We start from the raw sequence: 19580 nt of genomic DNA on the forward strand, positions 1-19580 counted from the left end.
AATGTTTCAGAGCAGTTTCGGGGGTTAACAATTTTGTCTGGTTAAAACTCCACTCTGGTGACCTTACATGGCTGGTGGTAATGTTTCAAGCTCAATTTGTATTCTACCTTTTGGTCCTCATTGTATGGCTTCCTCCACTCTCTTTCTAAGCCCTTGTAGCATTTATTTCTAGCTGCAGTGTTTCACTGAACCTTGGGGTAGGGGGACAGATTCTCTGTGAGGACCTCAGTGTTGCAGGACAAGTTGCCCCCAGAGAAATCCTAATCCACTGATCCACCAAGGGTTAATCTAGATCTACTATCTGTTCCAGATCAGATGTAGTGCAAAGCAGTTGTGCATTTAAATCAGAGACATCTAACCTCACCCAATTTTGAGATGTATCCATAGCAGAAGTATGTTTTATGAAAGGGGTGTTCTGATTCCTAAAGGAAAAATGCACAGCCAGATGGTTTGACCAGAGTAACTGCAACAGAGGTTCTGTAGTGAGATCCTCAATATAAGAAAAGATAGGATTGAGGTGGTGTCCTGCCCCATGGGTGGGTACCAAGTTTACCAAACCTAAATTTGGCGTACTCAGATCCTCTAGGAAGGTTGCTGCCAAATTACTCATGGAAGCTTCAATGATGTTTAAATCACCTATAAGAGTGAAATTTGGGCATTTCAGAATGTAAGAGGCAAGTAGGTCAGGAACCATTGAGCACCATTTCCCTGAATATTCTGGTGACCATTAAATTAAGGCCCTGGATATTGTACATTTCTGGAAACAACCTAATGAGAAAAACAGAGCTTCACAGTTAGGAATAGGTAGCTCTGTGTTTTGCATTAGTATTCATTCTTGAAAATGATGGCGATCCTGTCACCTACCCTGCCTTGCCAATCCCTTCTGGTAATGGAATAAGTGGATGGAAGTGCAGCAATAAATGTAGGTAAGGATACCTCATGAAGCCATGTTTCAGCTAGAAACATGGCATCTAGATTGCTGTCCCACAAAAAAAGTATATTTGTGCTGCTGATGTTTAAAGAGGGATCGACAATTATTATCGTAAAATCAGAATTGCCTTCCTGGGACCGACCTCGATATGCTTGCTTTGCTACTAGGCAGATTGTAGGAAGGATAGTGCTTCCTAGGCACGCCATGTAACCCTTATCCTGGAGCTGAGCAAAGAAATTGCAATGGGGGCAACTAAGTGGGTTTACCTGCGGATCCAAGGTGGCCGAACAGATTTTCGGATAAAATGGCTGAAATGCCAGGAGTTTTTCATAACGAAACAGAAGTATTTCTTGCTGGAGGGATGCAGGGTTCCTGGGCCCTTCTGGACAGGTGCAGACAGGCTTGCCTTAGGAATGCCTTTGGCATGACAGTGGCGCACCCGCTGAGCGTGGTCACTGAGCCTCCTCACCAAAACAGCTCTATGTAGGGCAGAGCATAAAAATACTGCACCACTAACTCTAGCAGGCGTGCAGCACAACAAAGATGGTCCCCAAAGTATAATGAAGTGGGCTCTGAAACATGCGCTCCACCCCTCAAGAAGAGTATTTAAAAGAAATTAAAAAGCCTGAGGTCCCCATTGAGCATAAAAAAATAACACAACAAATAAGGTATTTTTAAAACAATACACCCACACAACAACGTAGCGGTGGCTCGGGTGAATAAAAGATGCATAACTGGAAAACACCATGGGAAAATTAAACAGTACCATAACTGAGCAAGACAATAACACAGTGATTTTTCCCTTTCGAATACCTCAGCCCACAGAAACATTTATCAATCCACAACATAAATTATCAGCAGCACAGACTGTATTGAGCAGTGCAGCAAACATAATGGAGTAGCTCAGAGCATAACTAAGCAGAATAAAATGCATTAATGAGCACTCATATGAATAACCAAGTAACTTGCTGCACAAATGTTACAGATCTATACAGCCCTGTGACTTAACAGAGAAGCATTAGGGGCAAAATTGAGAAGCACCATGAGGCGTAATTACCTAACATGATTATGAAACCCTCTGACAATACTTTATTTAATGGCACGGGAAGTCCTGATAAGCTCCTTCATTTTATTGCTTCTCTGCCTCTCAGCTTGACATCGACCCCAAACATCATTCCAGGTGTGGATAGACTCAGAAGTTGGCCCCACCACAATCAAGTCCCCCAGCTGCAATAGCTATGCATGGCCGATGGAGTGAAATCCTGTGGCAAGGCATAAAACTGGAGAGCTCCTGGCCTGACTAAGCAATATCCCATGTTTGGTTAGGTACTGTGGTGCTGCGTGTGGGCCAGGGCGGGTAACAGGTTGTCCTGTGGATGTCCCCAGTGTGCTGCAGAGAAAGGGTGGATTGTTTGTACCATTGGCACAAGCTGAAGCTCGCTTCAGTGATAGAATGCAGGTTGCATCACAGAGACATATTTGGATTACACTGATAGTGGGTCAACGGCGATCTTGGAATAAGAAAAACAAACGAGCTGCATACGTTAAGACTGCCGTTTGAAGCTTTCATAGAAACAGCACTAGCTGGTGGTGGAAGAAGAGTGCGCAATATCATTTGTTATCCCCAAATCTAGCACATACGAAATATGATGCTTTTAAAATGTAGTTAGCGGTAAAGAAGAGTTAATAATGTTAATAATATGGACACAATTGCCCATTTATACTGGGGCCCAGGAAAAGTGAGCCAATGGCTGATTAGTGATGCAGGTCGGCGCTTCCAGTGAAGCCCCCCTTCTGGTGGAGGGAAATGTTTTTTTTTACCCCAATGTAAATACAATAAGTGGCTCTCCCTCCACTGCTGTGCAAGTGAAAGTGTTATTACCTCTGCTTGTTCTGCCCTCGTCCCATTCTTTACTATTGGAGTGAAGGTGCCCCTTCATTCTAGAGACCACTACTGTAAGCAGTTTTCACTCTCTGTTAGTGGTCAAAGGACCTGTCATAAATCCCTCTGTCACCCAAACCACTTCCTGTTTTTGTTTGTGCCCTGTATGCTGTTATTGAAGTGTGGGGTTGCAGTGACCCTTCCCTGTGGAACGTTTGTATGCTGATTCAGGCAGGCATTTCTACTAATGTAATTCTACAAGTGCGGGGGCAAAGGGGCATAGTTTGATTTATTTCTGAGTGGTACCTAGGAAAAATGCCATCATTCACATTTAATAACCTTTTGAAAGTCCAGCTGTTCTTTCACCTCTTTTTATGTTTTGATTTACAGCATGGTGGTGTGTCGGGGTGCTACCATTCTCGCTGGACTGTTTATTATTGTTCTCTAGCACATGTTTGAACTCTGCTCACTTCATCTACAAGACAGCTGGACGAATGCTGGTTTGTTGGCAGCTGTTTGGGTGCTCCTTCTTCCAGCATGTAGCGGCTCCATGAATACTGCTGTCTTTCTTTAAGAAGCAGTTCCAGGAGCACCGCTTAGTTTGTTCTAATGACTACAGTGACACCGCTTTCTTTGTTTGTTTTAACAGCTGCAAGGCGCTGCTTCCTTTTTTAAGTCGAGCATTCAAGGCATTTTGTACTTCTTTCTGGGGTCTCTGCTTTTTCGCTGGTTTGTTTCAGTGCCTTAAAAAATGCTTGCTTGCTAGTGGTCAATCCTTGCTCTTTGTCCCACCTGTTCCACAGTTGTACACTCCCCTGGAGCATGGCCCGTGTACTTGTACCCTTCCACTTGTGCCTATGTAGCATGTGCTTAGGCGATACTTTTTTCAAAGGCTAATAGCATTTGGCCAGAGCGCTGGATGTTTCAGTGGCTCCAGCCTGTTTCTGTTAACAGGGCTCTAGTCTATTACTTATTTTCATCTGCTGTCATGTGTGACTTTGTTTATTCCGTTCCTTACTCTCCCTTGCACATTTTCTGTTCTTGCATTTCAAATGCTTGTTCCTTTTGTCTGTCTTTGTGAGCTCAGCGCGTCGCTTTGAACCGCCCGCTTATGTCAACTGTTTTACTTTTTATTTTCAGTTTGTGTGACAGGAAAACAGTAATAGCTCTAACTCGAGCGAACGCGAAAGCCACTGCAGTTCAATTGCTTGTTTTTGTTTGGCATCCTGGGACATGTCTTCCTGCTTTTATGAGCTGAAACATGTCCCGGATTTCAAAAACAAACCGTCGGCTGGATAAGCGTCTCGCAAATGGACACGAGAAACACGAAACAGCTGGTCTCTCCCGTTGCCCATTGGCAGCATGTCACCATTTAAGAGGCCCAGCAGAATCACAGGGAGGAGGGCTGGACGGAGGGAGCAGCTCATTCTGACCCTTCGCCGATCAGTGCTGCTCTGAGCTCTAACTCGAGCAAACACCAGACTATTGCATTCCAAATGCTTGTTTTTAACTGTGCTTGTTTTTTTTTACTTTTACTTTTGTCTGGCCCTCTTCATGCCCGTGGCCAAAGTGACTGACTTGAGTTTCAGTGAGGTCAGTCCTGACCTAGTCGCAGTAAAACCTCGCCCGACCTCCGGTGCAATAGAGCAGCTGCTCTCTGCTCGCACTGCACCATGGCACCATAGTATTATTCATCAAGCGACCGCCGGGATTGTCCCACCTCCCGCTCCATATTTGTGCAGCTTTATCCGGGGCTCCCAGTGCAACAGGAAGCAGTTGTAATTATACTCCTCTCACAAGCATAGGTCTTATGGAGCAGAGCTATCCCTCGTTTCCATAAATATTACAGGGCTGGACATGAAGCAGCAGATTATAGCGCCTTCATACCCATGAGACAGCAGAGCTATTCCTCAGCTCGCTTATCGCAAACGTAAGGCTGGATAGCAAAGAAATCCTGCAAACAGCTGTTGAGGCTGCACTCTAAGATGGAGTCAGACGGAGGGGAGCTTAATTGATCTGCAAATGTTTTCCACGCGTTCGGGTTTGGAAATCTTACTCGACTCTGCTTTATTGAAATTATGCAGCATTCATTACTTCCTTAATCCTTTTGAGGAACTGCAATTGTCATTCTAAAAATAGTAATTCTGAGAGTTTTTCTACCTTGATCTCAGTGCTTAAGATTGCTGCCTTGTTTTGTTCGCTATTTTTCCCTTTGAGATGGTTCTGTTTCGTGTTGTGATGTGTATAGTCTTCTGACTTGCACATTACATCATTCCAGTTAACGTTTTTGCTTGGTTAGCGTGCCAGGGCGTGTGACATTTGGTTGACAAATTCAAATTTGAAACTTTTCTTCATTAATTTCTTATTGTCATACATAGCCACAGAATGATTGCAGGACTGTGAGAAAGAATTAGTTTGTCATACTTTGGGCCATATTTATACTTTTTGACGCAAAACTGAGCTAACGCGGTTTTGCGCCAAAAAAATTAGCGCCGGCTAACGCCATTCTGAAGCGCCATGCGGGCGCCGTATTTCTTGAATGACGTTAGCCGGCGTTAGTCGACCGGCGCTGCCTGGTGTGCGTGAAAAAAAAACACGTACACCAGGCAGCGCCGGCATAGGGAAAAATGGCGTTTGGGCGTCCCAAAATGGGGCAAGTCAGGCTGAGGCAAAAAAATCGTCTTAACCCGATTTGCGCCATGTTTTTTTGGCGCCCAGACGCCATTAACATGACTCCTGTCTTAGCAAAGACAGGAGTCATGCCCCCTTGCCCAATGGCCATGCCCAGGGGACTTCTGTCCCCTGGGCATGGTCATTGGGCATAGTGGCATGTAGGGGGGCACAAATCAGGCCCCCCTATGCCACAAATTTTTTTTTTTTTTAAACTTACCACAACTTACCTTTTCTTCCCTGGGATGGGTCCCTCCAGCCTTGGGTGTCCTCCTGGGGTGGGCAAGGGTGGCAGGGGGTGTCCCTGGGGGCTTGGGAGGGAACCTCTGGGCTCATTCTGAGCCCACAGGTCCCTTAACGCCTGCCCTGACCCAGGCGCTAAAATCCGGCGCAATGCGGGTTTTTTAGTCCCGCCCACTCCCGGGCGTCATTTTTGCCCGGGAGTATAAATCCGACGCAATAGCATCGGAGTCATTTTTTAAGACGGGAACGCCTACCTTGCATATCATTAACGCAAGGAAGGTGTTCACGCAAAAAAATGACGCTAACTCCATGAACTTTGGCGCTAGACGCGTCTAACGCCAAAGTATAAATATGGAGTTAGTTTTGCGTCGAATTTGCGTCGAAAAAAACGACGCAAATTCGGCGCAAACGGAGTATAAATATGCCCCTTTGTACTTTTGTCCCGTGCTTATTTTAGTCGGGTTATTTTGATTTAATACAACACTTCACATCCACGGAAATCATTGAGAACCACTGTCATTGTTATAGTAAATCAGTACGTTGGTGTCCTTTTAAGCGCTTTCTTCACACGCACTACAGTTCTTGTCTGTAAGCCCTCTGGATCTCGCCCATCACTCCCCATGTTCTGCTTTTTATCTGTGGTTCAATGAAGTTCATACGTTTATGGCAGCGGTCGGATTAAGAGCTCTCCTACACCGCATGCTTTCTATGGATGTTAGCACAGGGCCCGTGGGCCCCACCAGCGGCATTCATTACTTTGCCCTAGTTGTTTCTTCACTTGCCCACTCAAACTATGCTGAGTCGGGGTGGTTGATGACGGTCACTACTGGGACTTCTGAGCCAGTTGTTTATTAGACGCTGTACTCTGCGCCTTTATTGCTGCACATCATAAATAAGCAGCTGTACAGTTTAGGAAGTGAGTATTACGCCACATGTTTTAAAACTCAATTCTTCGCAGCACCCAAAGCGTATATTAAGAGCTGCCTGCGGTGGCATCAGATCACATTACTTGCTAGTGCTCTAGACGAAGGTGCGGGCCTTGGGGTAGCTTTGATCTTCACCCCTGCGCGTGAGATGTCGTGGATCACAAGAACCTGCTGGGAGTGTGTTGCCTCACACTGTGCTCACCAAGCACTCCATATCATACATCCACTGGAATTATTTGGCAGGAAAAGTAAAAATTGTGAGGCAGGGTTGATCAATTTATGTGGCAAGAAAAGTGGAGTTATAAATTTACAACGCTAATAGCTCTAACTCAAGTAAATGCGAGACCTATTGCATTGCAAAAGCTTGTTTGTTTTAGTAGTTGCAGGGGAGTTGCAAGCGTCTTCTGATGTGTCAGTATGTGGGGTGTTTCTTTCCTGCACCACGTGAATGAGTGTAATTAAGGCTGAGTTTGGGCGCATCTAGTGCAATATCAGTATATAATATACTTAAACAGAGGGAGTTAAATATTGATTTATTCTCTTTTACCTGCTTAACCTCCGCACTCCTGGTCAGCCTGCCACAGTGAGGTGCTTACAGAGACCCTCCTACCCTTAACTTTTTAAGGCATTCGTGGATGGTCTTTCTAGTAGTAGTTTTTTCTCTTACAAATGTAAGAGAGATAATAAGCACTATCCTACTCCTTATGAGAGAGGGCATGTTTACTTAAGGCTACTATTTAAGGCCCCAGAGGTAATATAAAGGGAGCTGTCTTCCCCTGTTTAACTAATCTATTCTAGACTTGAGTTTCTTGCCACTGGAAACACTTACATAAATCATGCCATGTATCTCCATATAGAAAGCTTTCTGGGGACTGTGATGAAGGACACAGATAGGATTCCCTTTCTTCTTTTGTGATAGAAAAGGATCTTCAGGAATTGGTTAAACCATTTTTGGAAGACTATAATAGACAACGCAGAAGGAGTCCTCCTTCTCAGGCATCCCCTTCTTCGGCTGGTTCCTATTGGTCGGTCTGTACTCCCTCATCTGCTTCATCTTGAGCAATTCTCAAGTATGTCAAAGAGGAAGAATATATGCTTTAGGAGAAATGAAAGCTATTGATATCTTACCTCTCTTCGAACCTTCAATAACCAGTTGAAGAGGTCTAGCCTATCACAAGCCATGAGTGGTTTAGACAGTTTTAGAAACCACCATTTCCCATGGTCCCAGCTATCCAAAACCTTCTGAAATATGGATGGAAAGATCTAAAAAGAGTTTCTGTGCCTAGGTTCACTGGCAGACTATACCTGTCGCTGAAGGGAGGACTGAATTAGCTCAGTTAATTACAGTGGCCCCTCTTTTACCAAACGTTATTAGGAAATCTTCTCTGCTGACAGAAAATGTGATATTAGCTGACACAGTGGATATAAATTTAGAGGCTGTCTTAAAAAAAGCACCTGCAGGTCTCAGTCTTGCTTTAAGATTGGACATTTATGCAGTCTACGCCTCCCAATCCTTAGTCAAGTATTTTCAAGCTTTGTCCTCTTCCTTTTAGCAGAAGCAGGCTTTTTGGGAAAGATTTTGAGGAAGTACTTAAAAAGTCATTAAAAAGCCAAAAGAATGCTCAGCCTTCCCACCACAGGCAGAAATCTTGTGAAGTAGGCAAGAAAAAGCCTGGGTGGCATTGGAGGAAAAGAATAGGCGTTTGGTAGAACAGAGATCTTTTTCAACCTAGGGGTCCCCAATCAGGCACTGAATCTTGCCAGTTTAGTGGTAAAGAAGGTTTGAAACAGAAATGCTAAGTTGGGACTTGTTCCGATGCTGTGGGGGGTCGCCTTCTCCAGTTTTAGCACACTCAGAAGGAGTGGTTCAGTGGGATGTGCAAATTATCACACAAGGCTTTTTCAAACATATGTTATTGATGTTTCACTAAGGTTTCAGGACCCACATTTCATACAAACACCTTGACAGTCCGAGATTATAAAGAGATGGGTACTGTAGGGCAGCATCTCTATTCTTTTTGACAAAACAGCCACAGTTGAAATTCCCTTAAATGAGAGAGGTTTTGGTCACTATTTAACGGCTTTCTTGTCAAAAGGGTCTCTGGCGAATATCAAGTGACATTAGATCTCAAGCTTCTGAACAAATTTCTCCCAGCTGTACACATCTACATGAATACACTTCAGCAACTCACTCCACTGATTTCCTCTAGAGATATTCTGTCAAAGGTTGGCCTGCAGGAAGTGCACCAAATTATCCCTGCTGCTCCTGTTTCTCAGAAATTCCTCAGCTTTGAATTTGGAAAATACCAATATCAGTTCCAGGTGCTGTATGGCGAATTCAAGACTTCTCCCAGAATCGTAACAAAAGTACTAGCTCCAGAAGACGATCCCATCCATTCTCAAGGAATAATGCTCCATGCCTATCCAGACAACCTGCTAATCAAAGCTTCCTTAGAGGACACAACATTGGCAGAGCGGGCTCTCCAGAAATTCCGATTTTTGATCAACCACCTGAAATCACTTTTACCATCTCAGTGACTGAAGTAGTTAGGGGCAGGATTCAATACAGTCCAAGGATTAGTCTTTCTTCCCAATTTCGAGAGGATCAAGTTGAGGAGTCTGGCACAGGACTTGATTGGAAATTTGGAAGCTATGGTAAGAATGTGGCTGCGGATCCACATAAATGTGTAAGAAATAGCTCCGAGTTTTGTCTGTATAATCTCGAATTTTAGGGTGAAAGCACACCTTTCTCATTTACTTTGCCATTTTTTCTCCCAGGAAGTAACATTGAGCATAGTGCCATGACCCCAACTACATCTAGGTCAACTGGTTTGCTGCTTTCTGGAAAACTGGAAACCTGTTCATGAGGATTATGAACACCCAACTCCTGGAACTACTAAGCTTGAAAATGCCTTCTTTGTTGGTTGACTCCCCTGTCTATGGAGAGAGGACTCTCTTTGCATTACCCAATCCCAAGGTTCTAACTACAGATGTCAGCAGTCTGGATTTGGGAGTGGTCCTGGACAACCAGATAGAACAGGGTATCTGAAGTGTGACAGAGCAGACCAAATCATCCTACTGGAGGGAGTTAATGGTGGTTTTGAGGGCTCTATAGATCTTTGTGGGTCCGCTAAGGAGTAGTCAGTTGTGATATGCACAGACAAGTAGGAAGCAATGTCATTTGTACAACACAAGTTCCGGACTAGCTCAACTTCCCTAAATCAGTAAGCTTACCTCATCAGCTGCTGAGATGTAGACCAATCTGCAGAATATATGACAGAATATAAAGTGGTTTTAAACTCACAAGTGAATATGTGATCCAAGTATTTAAGTCCTCCCAAGATTTTGCTCTGAGACCTCTAGTACTTCAGCGAATATCCCCACGGCAGACCTATTTACCTCTCACCTGACCTCCCAGTTACAATATTTTCCCCTTGAGATTCCACCATCAGGGGGCACTGGGCATGGACGCCTTAATGAGCCCTTGGCCAGCCTGCCTTATTGTAGGAGGCTGGCCTGGTTTGTAGTGGGTACCTTGGGTACTTACACCTTACACCAGGTCCAGTTATCCCTTATTAGTGAAATGTAGTAGTGTTCTAGCAGCTTAGGCTGATAGAGGTAGCTATAGCAGAGCAGCTTAGGCTGAACTAGTTGACATGCAAAGCTCATGCAATACAATTATAGTCACACAGTACTTATACACAAGTAAAGATGATACTCAGGGTTACCAAAAATAAAGGTATTTATTTGGGTGACACAGTACCAAAAATAACTTAGAGACAATACTCCTTCTGGAGGTAAGTATTATACACAATATATACACTCGACACAAAAATTAGACGAGTAAATAGTCATAGAACAATGCAAACAATAGGAAATGCTATAGATTGCAATGGGGGAAAATAGGTCTAGGGGCAACACAAACCATATACTAAGAAAGTGGAATGCGAATCACAAATTCCCCCCTAGACAAGTGTAGTGTGTGCAGAATCGCTGGGAGAGTAAGAATACATTAAAGGTAAGTAAATTACCACACCCCAGAGCCCAGAAAAGCAGGAGTAAAGTACTGCAAGTTTCCTTAGGACACACTACACCTTGTGATTGAAATTTTGCAGTAACCAACCATGTCTGCAGACAACTACTGCTGGATTTGCGATCCTAGCCAAAATTGTGCTCTGGTTCCGACACCAAATTACCTCCACACACTATCAGAATCCGACTGACTACATACTGATCCTCACTTAATATCTCCAACTGTGATTTCTGAGGCCAAAGCTGGAGTGTTAGATGGGACTGTAAATTATAGGGCAGCCCTGTGCCCCAAGCCTAGCATTTTGATAACTAGCTCAGAACTTTCTATCATGTCTTGGAATTTGGCTGGGTTAGGTAGGAAGGTGGAAGATTCCGAGTGAGTAGACTATATAAACAAGCAGGACATATTCCTATTCCAGGAGACTTGGGTTGACTACCCAGTTTTCCTGGATGGGTGTCTGTCATATTACGTTACAGCCCAGCCAGCAGAGGAGGGGTATCGACCGCGCCAAAGGGGGTCTACTGATACTGTTAAATAAGAAATTACAATGCAATCATTTTGCATTAAAAATAGATTCGCCTGATATATTGGGCGTCCAGCTTGTATTTGACCACGATTTTAAGGAGATTAAGATTGATTACAATCAATGCAAATGCAAGGTCTGTCCCACGGGGATCAGAGTCTCAGACTCTGGCTCAGCTGTCCGAATATGTGGACACCCTGCATCCTTTGACTAAATTAGTGGTTGCAGGGGATATGAATTGCACTTTTGAACTTCTTTGATTAAGTAGCGATTTGACGGCCAAAGAGGACGAATTTTGGGAAATTCCACAACCGATGAATAAGTCACAGTGTATTCGATCGTGTGCTGCCTCACAGTTGACATCCTTGTGTTTTAAATATGGACTTAGGGCCTGTAATGGCCGCACACGCTCTGATTTGAACACTGCTCCAACTTTTAAGCGAGGTTTGTCACTCAGTGTTATCGACTACTTCCTAGTGGACGTCAGGCTATGGCCACTATTAAAAGATATGAAGGTGGACTTTCATCACAAGAGTGACCACAATCCCCTGCTTCTCACCTTATACAGTGACGTATTCAGGAGATCATAGAATATCCATCTCACTGTGGTCCCAGAGCCACTTTTTGATAACAGCTATACTTGTGTTAGTTGGTCAAAAGTAATGTCTAACCCTTATTTGATTAAGAAAATCTATCAACTGTTTATTGACGTCATGGCTGATTATGAGGGGAATACCACAGGTTACAACAGGAGGGGAATACCACTGTTTGATTACTACACCACTTAGACGAGGTAAGGACCATTAAGTATTGCAGAGTTTAGAAACGCTGACAGTCTATTCATTAATTTGGGCCCTGAGAAAAGTGGTGAGAAACACTTGTTTTCCACTCTGGCCAGGTGGATGAAGACAGCTGTTTTCTCAAGTTAACAGGACAAAGGGTGGAAATACCGGGTAGTATCATAGCACATTATACTAGAGGTATTTAAGCGTCATGGGCCGAGTGGACAGGTCTTTCCATCTCAGTCATCTGTAGAGCTGCTACTTGGTTCTCCATTTCAACATTTGTGTCACACTACAGACTCAATGTTACTCAAGGTTATCCTTTGGTTTTCATCTAATTATAGGATCAATGTCCACTTAAGAGTCCTTTATTTCCCTTTACTCCCTGCTGACAAATTACTGTATTTTTTTGTTTTTGCTTGGGTTTCTATATGTTAGCATTGTGTAAAGGGGACGATGGAAGCCCAAGTCTGGTGAAGATGAGTAGAGAGATTGTACGACAATAGAATTTCTCCCTTAAATGTACATTTTGAAGTGATCATTTTGGGATGATGAAGAGGCTATTGCTTTTGCATACCTCCAATGGTAAGGAATGGGCTAAGGATAGAAGAAGCGGAAGCAATACCTGGATTACTTAAAGGTAATCTTCATTACCCTTATTCCTCCTTACCCATTTGTTAGAAATGGGGTCTTTGGTTGGCAGTCGGGTTACCCCCTGTCCAAGCAAGGACCCTCACTCTAGTCAGGGCAAAGGAGAAACCCACCTGGTTAACCCCCACTCACCCCCTTGGTAGCTTGGCACAAGCAGAAAGGCTTAACCCAGAAGCAATGTGTAAAGTATTTGTACCAACACACACAGAAATACAATAAAGACACTACAAAATGGACACCACACTAGTTTCAGAAAATTTCTAATATGTATCTAAATTAAACAAGACCAAAATTACAAAAATCCAACATACACAAGTCAAGAAATTAATTTTCAAAATAACAAGAAACCATAGAAAACTATGAAGACATTGATTTTATACAAAGTACCTGGTTTGCATAAAAAAAAAACGCACGGGTGAGCGTGCATCGGAAAAGTCAGCGATGCATCTATTCCTTACTCACAAGTGATGCTGTGCATCGTTTCCTCTCCAGTCAAGTAGGCGATGCTTCATTTTTCTCTCCGACGAGAGAGCGATGCCTTGATTTCTGGACAGGGAACCTCAGACCTGTGCAGGTTCACGATGACTTTGATGCTTAGGGATCTGTGAGAAAATTGCACTGTGTGGGGTTTGCGTCGTTATCAGCAGCAGCAAGCTGGTGTTGCGTAGTTTCTCCAGCCAAGATCCGTCAATCTCCAAGCCACGATCCAGGTGGAGTGTCGATTTTTGCCGTGAAAGAGGTGGAGCTTCGTTTTTCAGTCTTGTTGCAGGTGGTGTGCCAAAAATGTTCCATTCCTGGACGTTGTTCTGTGCGTGGATTTTGGTCCTTGTTCTGCCAAAGTCACCTTTTAAGGGCCCAGAGACTGGGCATGGCACCACTTGGCACGGCATGAGTCTCAGCAGAGAGTCAGGTGCTGGCAGAGGAAGCCTTTAATGGCCCAGAGACTTCAACACAGGAGGCAAGCTCAGTTCAAGCCCTTGGAGATTCTTCTCAAGCAGGAATGCACAACAAAGTCCAGTCTTTGTCCTCTTTCAGGCAGAAGCAGCAACTGCAGGCCAACCCAGCAAAGCACAGTCACAGGCAAAGGGGCAGTACTCCTCCTCCAGCTCTTCAACTCTTCTCCTTGGCAAAGGTTCCTCTTGATTCCAGAAGTAATCTAAAAATCTGGTCCACTACGTATACCCCTTTCTGCATTTGAAGTAGGCAAACTTCAAAAGAAAGTCTCTGTTGTTCACAGGATCCTGCGTTGCCCAGGCCTCGCCCCAGACACACACCAGGGGGTTGGAGACTGCCTTGTGAGAGTGCAGGCACAGCCCATTCAGGTGTAAGTGACTACTCCTTCCTCCACTCTAGCTCAGATGGCCCATCTGGATATGAAGGCTACACCCCAGCATCCTTTTTCTCACTGTCTAGAGGGGATTCACAAACAGCCCAACTGTCAGTCTGACCCAGACAGGGAATCCACAAACAGAGAGAGTCACAGAATGGGTTAAGCAAGAAAATGCCCACTTTCTAAAAAGTGGCATTTTTAAACTGACAAACTAAAAAACAACTTTACCAACATCTGTATTTTTAAATTTGACTTCAGAGACACCAAACTCCTTATTTCTATCTGCTCTCAAAGGGAAACTTCACTTAAAAGTCATTTAAAGACAGTCGCCATGTTAATCTATGAGAGAGATAGGTCTTGCAACAGTGAAAAAACACATTTGGCAGTATTTCACTGTTAGGAGATGTAAAACACATCAGTACATGTCCCACCTTTATCACATGCTGCAACCTGCCCATAGGGCTACCTAGGGCCTACCTTAGGGATGCCTTACATGTATAAAAAGGGAAGGTGTGGGCTTGGCAAGTGGGTAAACTTGCCAGGTCGAATTGGCACTTTTAAAACTACATACACACACACAAATTGCAGTGGCAGATCTGAGCCATGTTTACAGGGCTACTTATGTGGTTGGCACAACCGGTCCTGCAGGCTCACTAGTAGCATTTGATTTACAGGCCCTAGGCACCTCTAGCACACTTTACTAGGGTCTTACTAGTAAACCAAATATGCCAATCATGGAAAAGCCAATTCCACATACAATTTACACAGGAGCACTTGCTCTTTAGCACTGGCCAGCAGTGGTAAAGTCCCCAGAGTAGCAAAAACAGAGTCCAACACGCAGTCAAAACATGGGAAGCCGAGGCAAAAAAGACAGGGGAGACCAGAGCCAAGGATACCAGGTCTAACACCATCCCATTACTTTGAACCCCATTGCACCCTGTTTCGTCATCAGTCCTCCCTTAGGGCTTGACATAAACAGAAGGGGTTTTAAGTGAGGGATGGATTTATGGGAGGACATTTAACCTCTAATAATGAGTGAAAACAGTGTAACAAAGGTGTGCTCTATTGAATGAATTTGTACCTTGAGTTTATCAGTAACTAATGGGACATGTAAGGAACAATCAGGGTACTGAAGATTGCTAATATGTAATCCAGGCATTACCCTTCACCTGCAGGGTAAAAGTTACTTTGATTTTCCTGGTAACAACTTCAGGCAGTATGCTGTTACAGATGGATGAAATCTAGCTGCCTCAAAATCGACACAGGCATAACTGAAGTAGCAATCTTCAGCAAGACCCTTTGATCTGGGACTCCACCTGATAGCCTGCCGAACTCGGACTCACATCCTTCCCGGCAACCCATGCAAAGTACCATGGAATAGTAATTGACAAGCAACTTACCATGACCGGTCAAGTGAATGCAGTCTCCTACTTCCACACACTCAAGAAGATCTTCAGATGGCCCCCCACCAATACTCGCAGAACTGTCACCCGTGCCCCCATAAGAAGCAAGCTGGATTATGGCAATGCACTCTATGCTGGCATCAACACTCAACTGACCAGAAGACTTTAAACCATACAAAGCTCCGTGGCCTGTATCATCCTCAACCTCCCAGTCCACACTCACATCACCCCACACCACAAAGAGCTCCACTAACTCCATATCCACACTCTTCAAACTTCTCATGCACACATACAAAGCCTTTCTCAACATTAGCCCTACGTACCTCAACAACATAACTTCGACAAACCTACCAGACAGCCATGCTCACAAGTTCTCCTACTTGCACATAGCCCCTGCATACTCAGGACCAGATCCGATGGTTGTGCTGCCTTCTACCTCGCTCCTCAAGCCTGGAACAACCTGCCCCTGCACATCAGAGCCTCCTCCTCAGTTTTTGAATTCCACAAGAAACTGAAGACCTAGCTCTTCACCTAGCCTCAGCTCTGGTGTTGGCCAATACAGCTCCTGCTTCACTGCCAGAACACCTCCCTGGTAAGTTGTGCACTATACAAATACGCATAACATAGCATAGCATAACATAGCACAACACAGCATACCATAAAGCAGAGCGTAGCATAGTATAACATAACAAGGAGTTCCCTTTGCAGTCATTGATGCCAATTTTTTTGTAAAACACAAAGCTGTATATTGTGTTTGATTTATTGTATCACCAACCTTGGACATGGTACGATCTACCCACTACAAACGTTATGAAATAATGACACCTTCATTGTGTGTATTCAGTCACATGCACAGTGGTACCTACCCCAGTCAGAAAAGGCTGTAAGATCTCCTCCTCCGTTTTCTTCCTCATGCAGTTTACAACTGTAGTGGAATCCGTAAAGTCACAGCCAGTGGAATTAGCAATTGCCTGCAGACGATTACATGAACAAACAGAAATCATGTGTACATGACAAGAACTAATCCACGTGACATTTACCATCAACTAAACCGTAAAAGGAAACACCGATACGTGCTTGCTTCGAACTCTCGTCTCTCAAGAATGCAAATTACATTGATCTGTCATGAAGAAATAATACATTTGTTTCAATGTGTTTAAAACGTTATATAATGATATGGGTGCACATAGTGTTTTTTTAATGCGCATTTTATCAGGTCTTCTATGGGAACACTGGAATTCTCTGCACTTTCTTTGGGAACTCGTTTGCGCTGTATACATTGAACTTTCACCAAAATATGTTATTTCAGTGGGAATGCTCTTAAGTTGCCTTATTTATGATTCGAAGTATAAAGTGATCCGAGATTTCCACTGTACGGTGCTAAAAAATAACATAAAATTACTGGTGCTTCAAGTTCTGTTTCGTTTTTTTGTACCAGTTAACTTCATCTTTTTCATAGGTGACAAGTAATATTCCAGGCCCTACGTAATTGGTCCTGCTGGTTGGCGACCAATGAGCGGACTGATAACTTCACACGTCCTTTGTCTAAATCTGAAAAATCTTCGATATCTTCTTTTGAGTTACTAAGGCCAGTTTCACATATTTCTGCGCACATTAGACGCATTTTTTGTAAGTGTCCAATTTTAAAATTGCATTTCGGATTATTCAAAATCCACCCTTCGGTAATTTTCCATTTATTTATTTATATGCGTATTTATTTAATTAGAGTACAAGGATGAAAAGATGCAGGAAACGAGAAGTTGTGAAGGCAGAGGGCTGTGACAAACCTGAAAAAATGCGGTAATGTTAACAAAGATTCTGCATGCAGTCAACGACCATGGAATTGCACATAAATGTGCCTCTCGGAGCTGCAAGGAAGTGCCTCTTCTAAGTGAGAAAATCAAAGGAACAAGACCATATTTCACAATGGCAATTATTTTATTTTTGAGACAAAAAATGAAACCTCTCAAGACGGAATTCATATTTCTGCATTATTTAGTTCTGGAAAATTCCCACCCAGTAGAAAATCCAAATGAGTTAATTTTGTGTATTTAGGGCATGGATCACCGAGGAAGAAACAAAATCTGCAAAAGCAGGTTCAGGATATAATCCGAATGCAGTCTCATGTCTTTCTGGAATTAAAAATATGCTCCAGGGTACCCCTGAAAACCTGTGCCATTTACACTTTCCCAGGTGTAACCCTGGAAAATAACTTGTTGGCCCTGAAAGATGAATTTTTCCACTGCATAATTGTATGTATTGTATAATTATGCATGATGAAATACCAGTTACTCTGTGTAATAGCACTTTTCACCTTTACTGAGGCATATTTTCCACAGGGAGTAATCTTTTCTACTCCCTCATGAATTTTGAGGTTGCTCCCTTCCACTTGGACGGGGAAGGTCTTGAGAATACCTACAAACACAGAAGTTTGTGATTAGCCCTGATCCTTACATGGAAACTACACCAATTTGCCACCACTTGAGTGAAATCTGCTCAGGCTCAAAATTATATGATTGTGGTGAAATATTGCACATGAGTAAACCAATTTAAGACAGTAAGATCATCCGTTGTGACTACCCATCTGTCAAAAATCCAATCAGGAGAGCACACAATGTTTTTACTTTAGCAAATTGATAAGAGGAATAAAAGAGTTACCAAAACCCTTTTTCATTTTTCATTTTTACTAAAAATCACACTGTGCTCCTCAGTCATTGTATTTTTTCACATTTGTTTTATTTTTTTCAGTGTTGCTGGCCTATTATTGGCCTGCATTTCTTTCAGTGAGCTAGAAACATACCAATTATTGATGTGCATCCTGCAAAATGCTTCGTTTTTGGTTTGGCTACACTGGCTTTCATGTGTTGTCAGTTTTTCATCACTTGGTTGGGCTTTTCATCAAGGATATGGCATTTGGGAGATTGTTGCATTGTTCCTTTTGTGTTCTCGTTAAGTTTTCATTGTGGAGCTGAAGAAATCTTTTTGTTGAACAGATGAGGCAAGAAGTGTGCTGCGTCGGGTGATAATGAGCTGCTGAAAGTATTCTCTAAACAAGTGGTTCCCAACCTGTAGTCTGGGGACCCCTTGGATCCGTAAAACCTCCTCAGGTTGGAAAATTAATTAATATCAACTGATGAGGGTACCCAGCTTTCAGTAATGACTTTCAGTGGGGGGGTTCCCAGATTCCAATAATGATTCGGTGGGGGTCCCCGGGTTCCAGTAATGATAAAGTGGGGGTCAAAAGGTTGTGAACCACTGCCGGAAACTGCAGTCATTACCATAGCGTGCTGTCATGGATGGAAAGACGCTGTTGCTGAACTTTACTGTAGAGCCTAGTCACTGGCTGTCACCTGCCATTAGACGCAGAGGTGCCACATGTCACAGGCATGGTATAACAAGGTACATTCAACATGCAAAGGGGACCTACATGAAGAAATATACTTGAGCATACAAGCAGGAAATAAAGGATAAATTACCTTATTAATGGCAGCTGCCATTTCTCGATCTGCACAAAAAAATCCAGGAATGATAGATACTCCACTCTCAGAAATAGCTTTGTGAAATAATCCCTTAGACAGTGGAGATAACACCTGAAAATTATCAGAGGAAAATGTAAGCTACCCAAAAAGCCCAGTTGACGAAAAACTCGGGTACATCAAGTTTTCTGTTGTACTAAGTACATCAAAGCCTATAAAAACATTAACATTTTTAGTTCCCATTTGATAATTTACATTAATGACTGACAATGCTCACCGTTTATTCAACATTAATGCTTCTCAACAACATTACTAGTGCAAATTCAAGCCAGGGGAGGACTGAAGCTGCCCCAGATTTTGGCATTCGTTAGTGATCAATTAGTTAAGGGGGCCACAGACCTGTGAGACCATAAGCTGCTTTGATAGTCACCGTCCGCTTAATACTGGCCCATTCATACTTTCTTTGTTAATTAGTTTGATTGTCAAATCAATAGTTATGCTTTTTGTTTCTAGTTTGAATTTTAAATCAGTGTCTGGAGAAAAAACACTGGAGAAACATATGAAAAACCCCTGCCAAAGGGCAGGCACCAGGGCCTGGATATTTACTAATGAACTCCAAGAGGTGATGAGTGAGGCTTTAGAATTTTGGACTGTTTACTTTTGGTAGAAGAGAGTGTGAATGTTTCGGATGTCTTTGTTCTACTTCAGTGCGCACAATTTCTTTTTTTAT

General features: G+C 43.2%; 1 protein-coding gene across 2 annotated transcripts in view; it reads right to left on the bottom strand.

The window, feature by feature from the left end:
• LOC138267781 (fatty acyl-CoA hydrolase precursor, medium chain-like) overlaps window positions 1–19580 on the bottom strand; it is a 247890-nt gene that overhangs the window by 111904 nt on the left and 116406 nt on the right. For both annotated transcript variants that reach the window (XM_069216980.1, XM_069216981.1), the window contains 2 exons: window positions 18851–18964; window positions 16241–16345 (listed from right to left, as the gene is read on the bottom strand). In XM_069216980.1, the coding sequence (XP_069073081.1) occupies window positions 16241–16345; window positions 18851–18964 (219 nt within the window). The remainder of the gene's footprint in view (window positions 1–16240; window positions 16346–18850; window positions 18965–19580) is intronic.

This window comes from Pleurodeles waltl, chromosome 12, assembly GCF_031143425.1.
Source record: "Pleurodeles waltl isolate 20211129_DDA chromosome 12, aPleWal1.hap1.20221129, whole genome shotgun sequence".
Lineage (NCBI taxonomy): Eukaryota > Metazoa > Chordata > Amphibia > Caudata > Salamandridae > Pleurodeles > Pleurodeles waltl.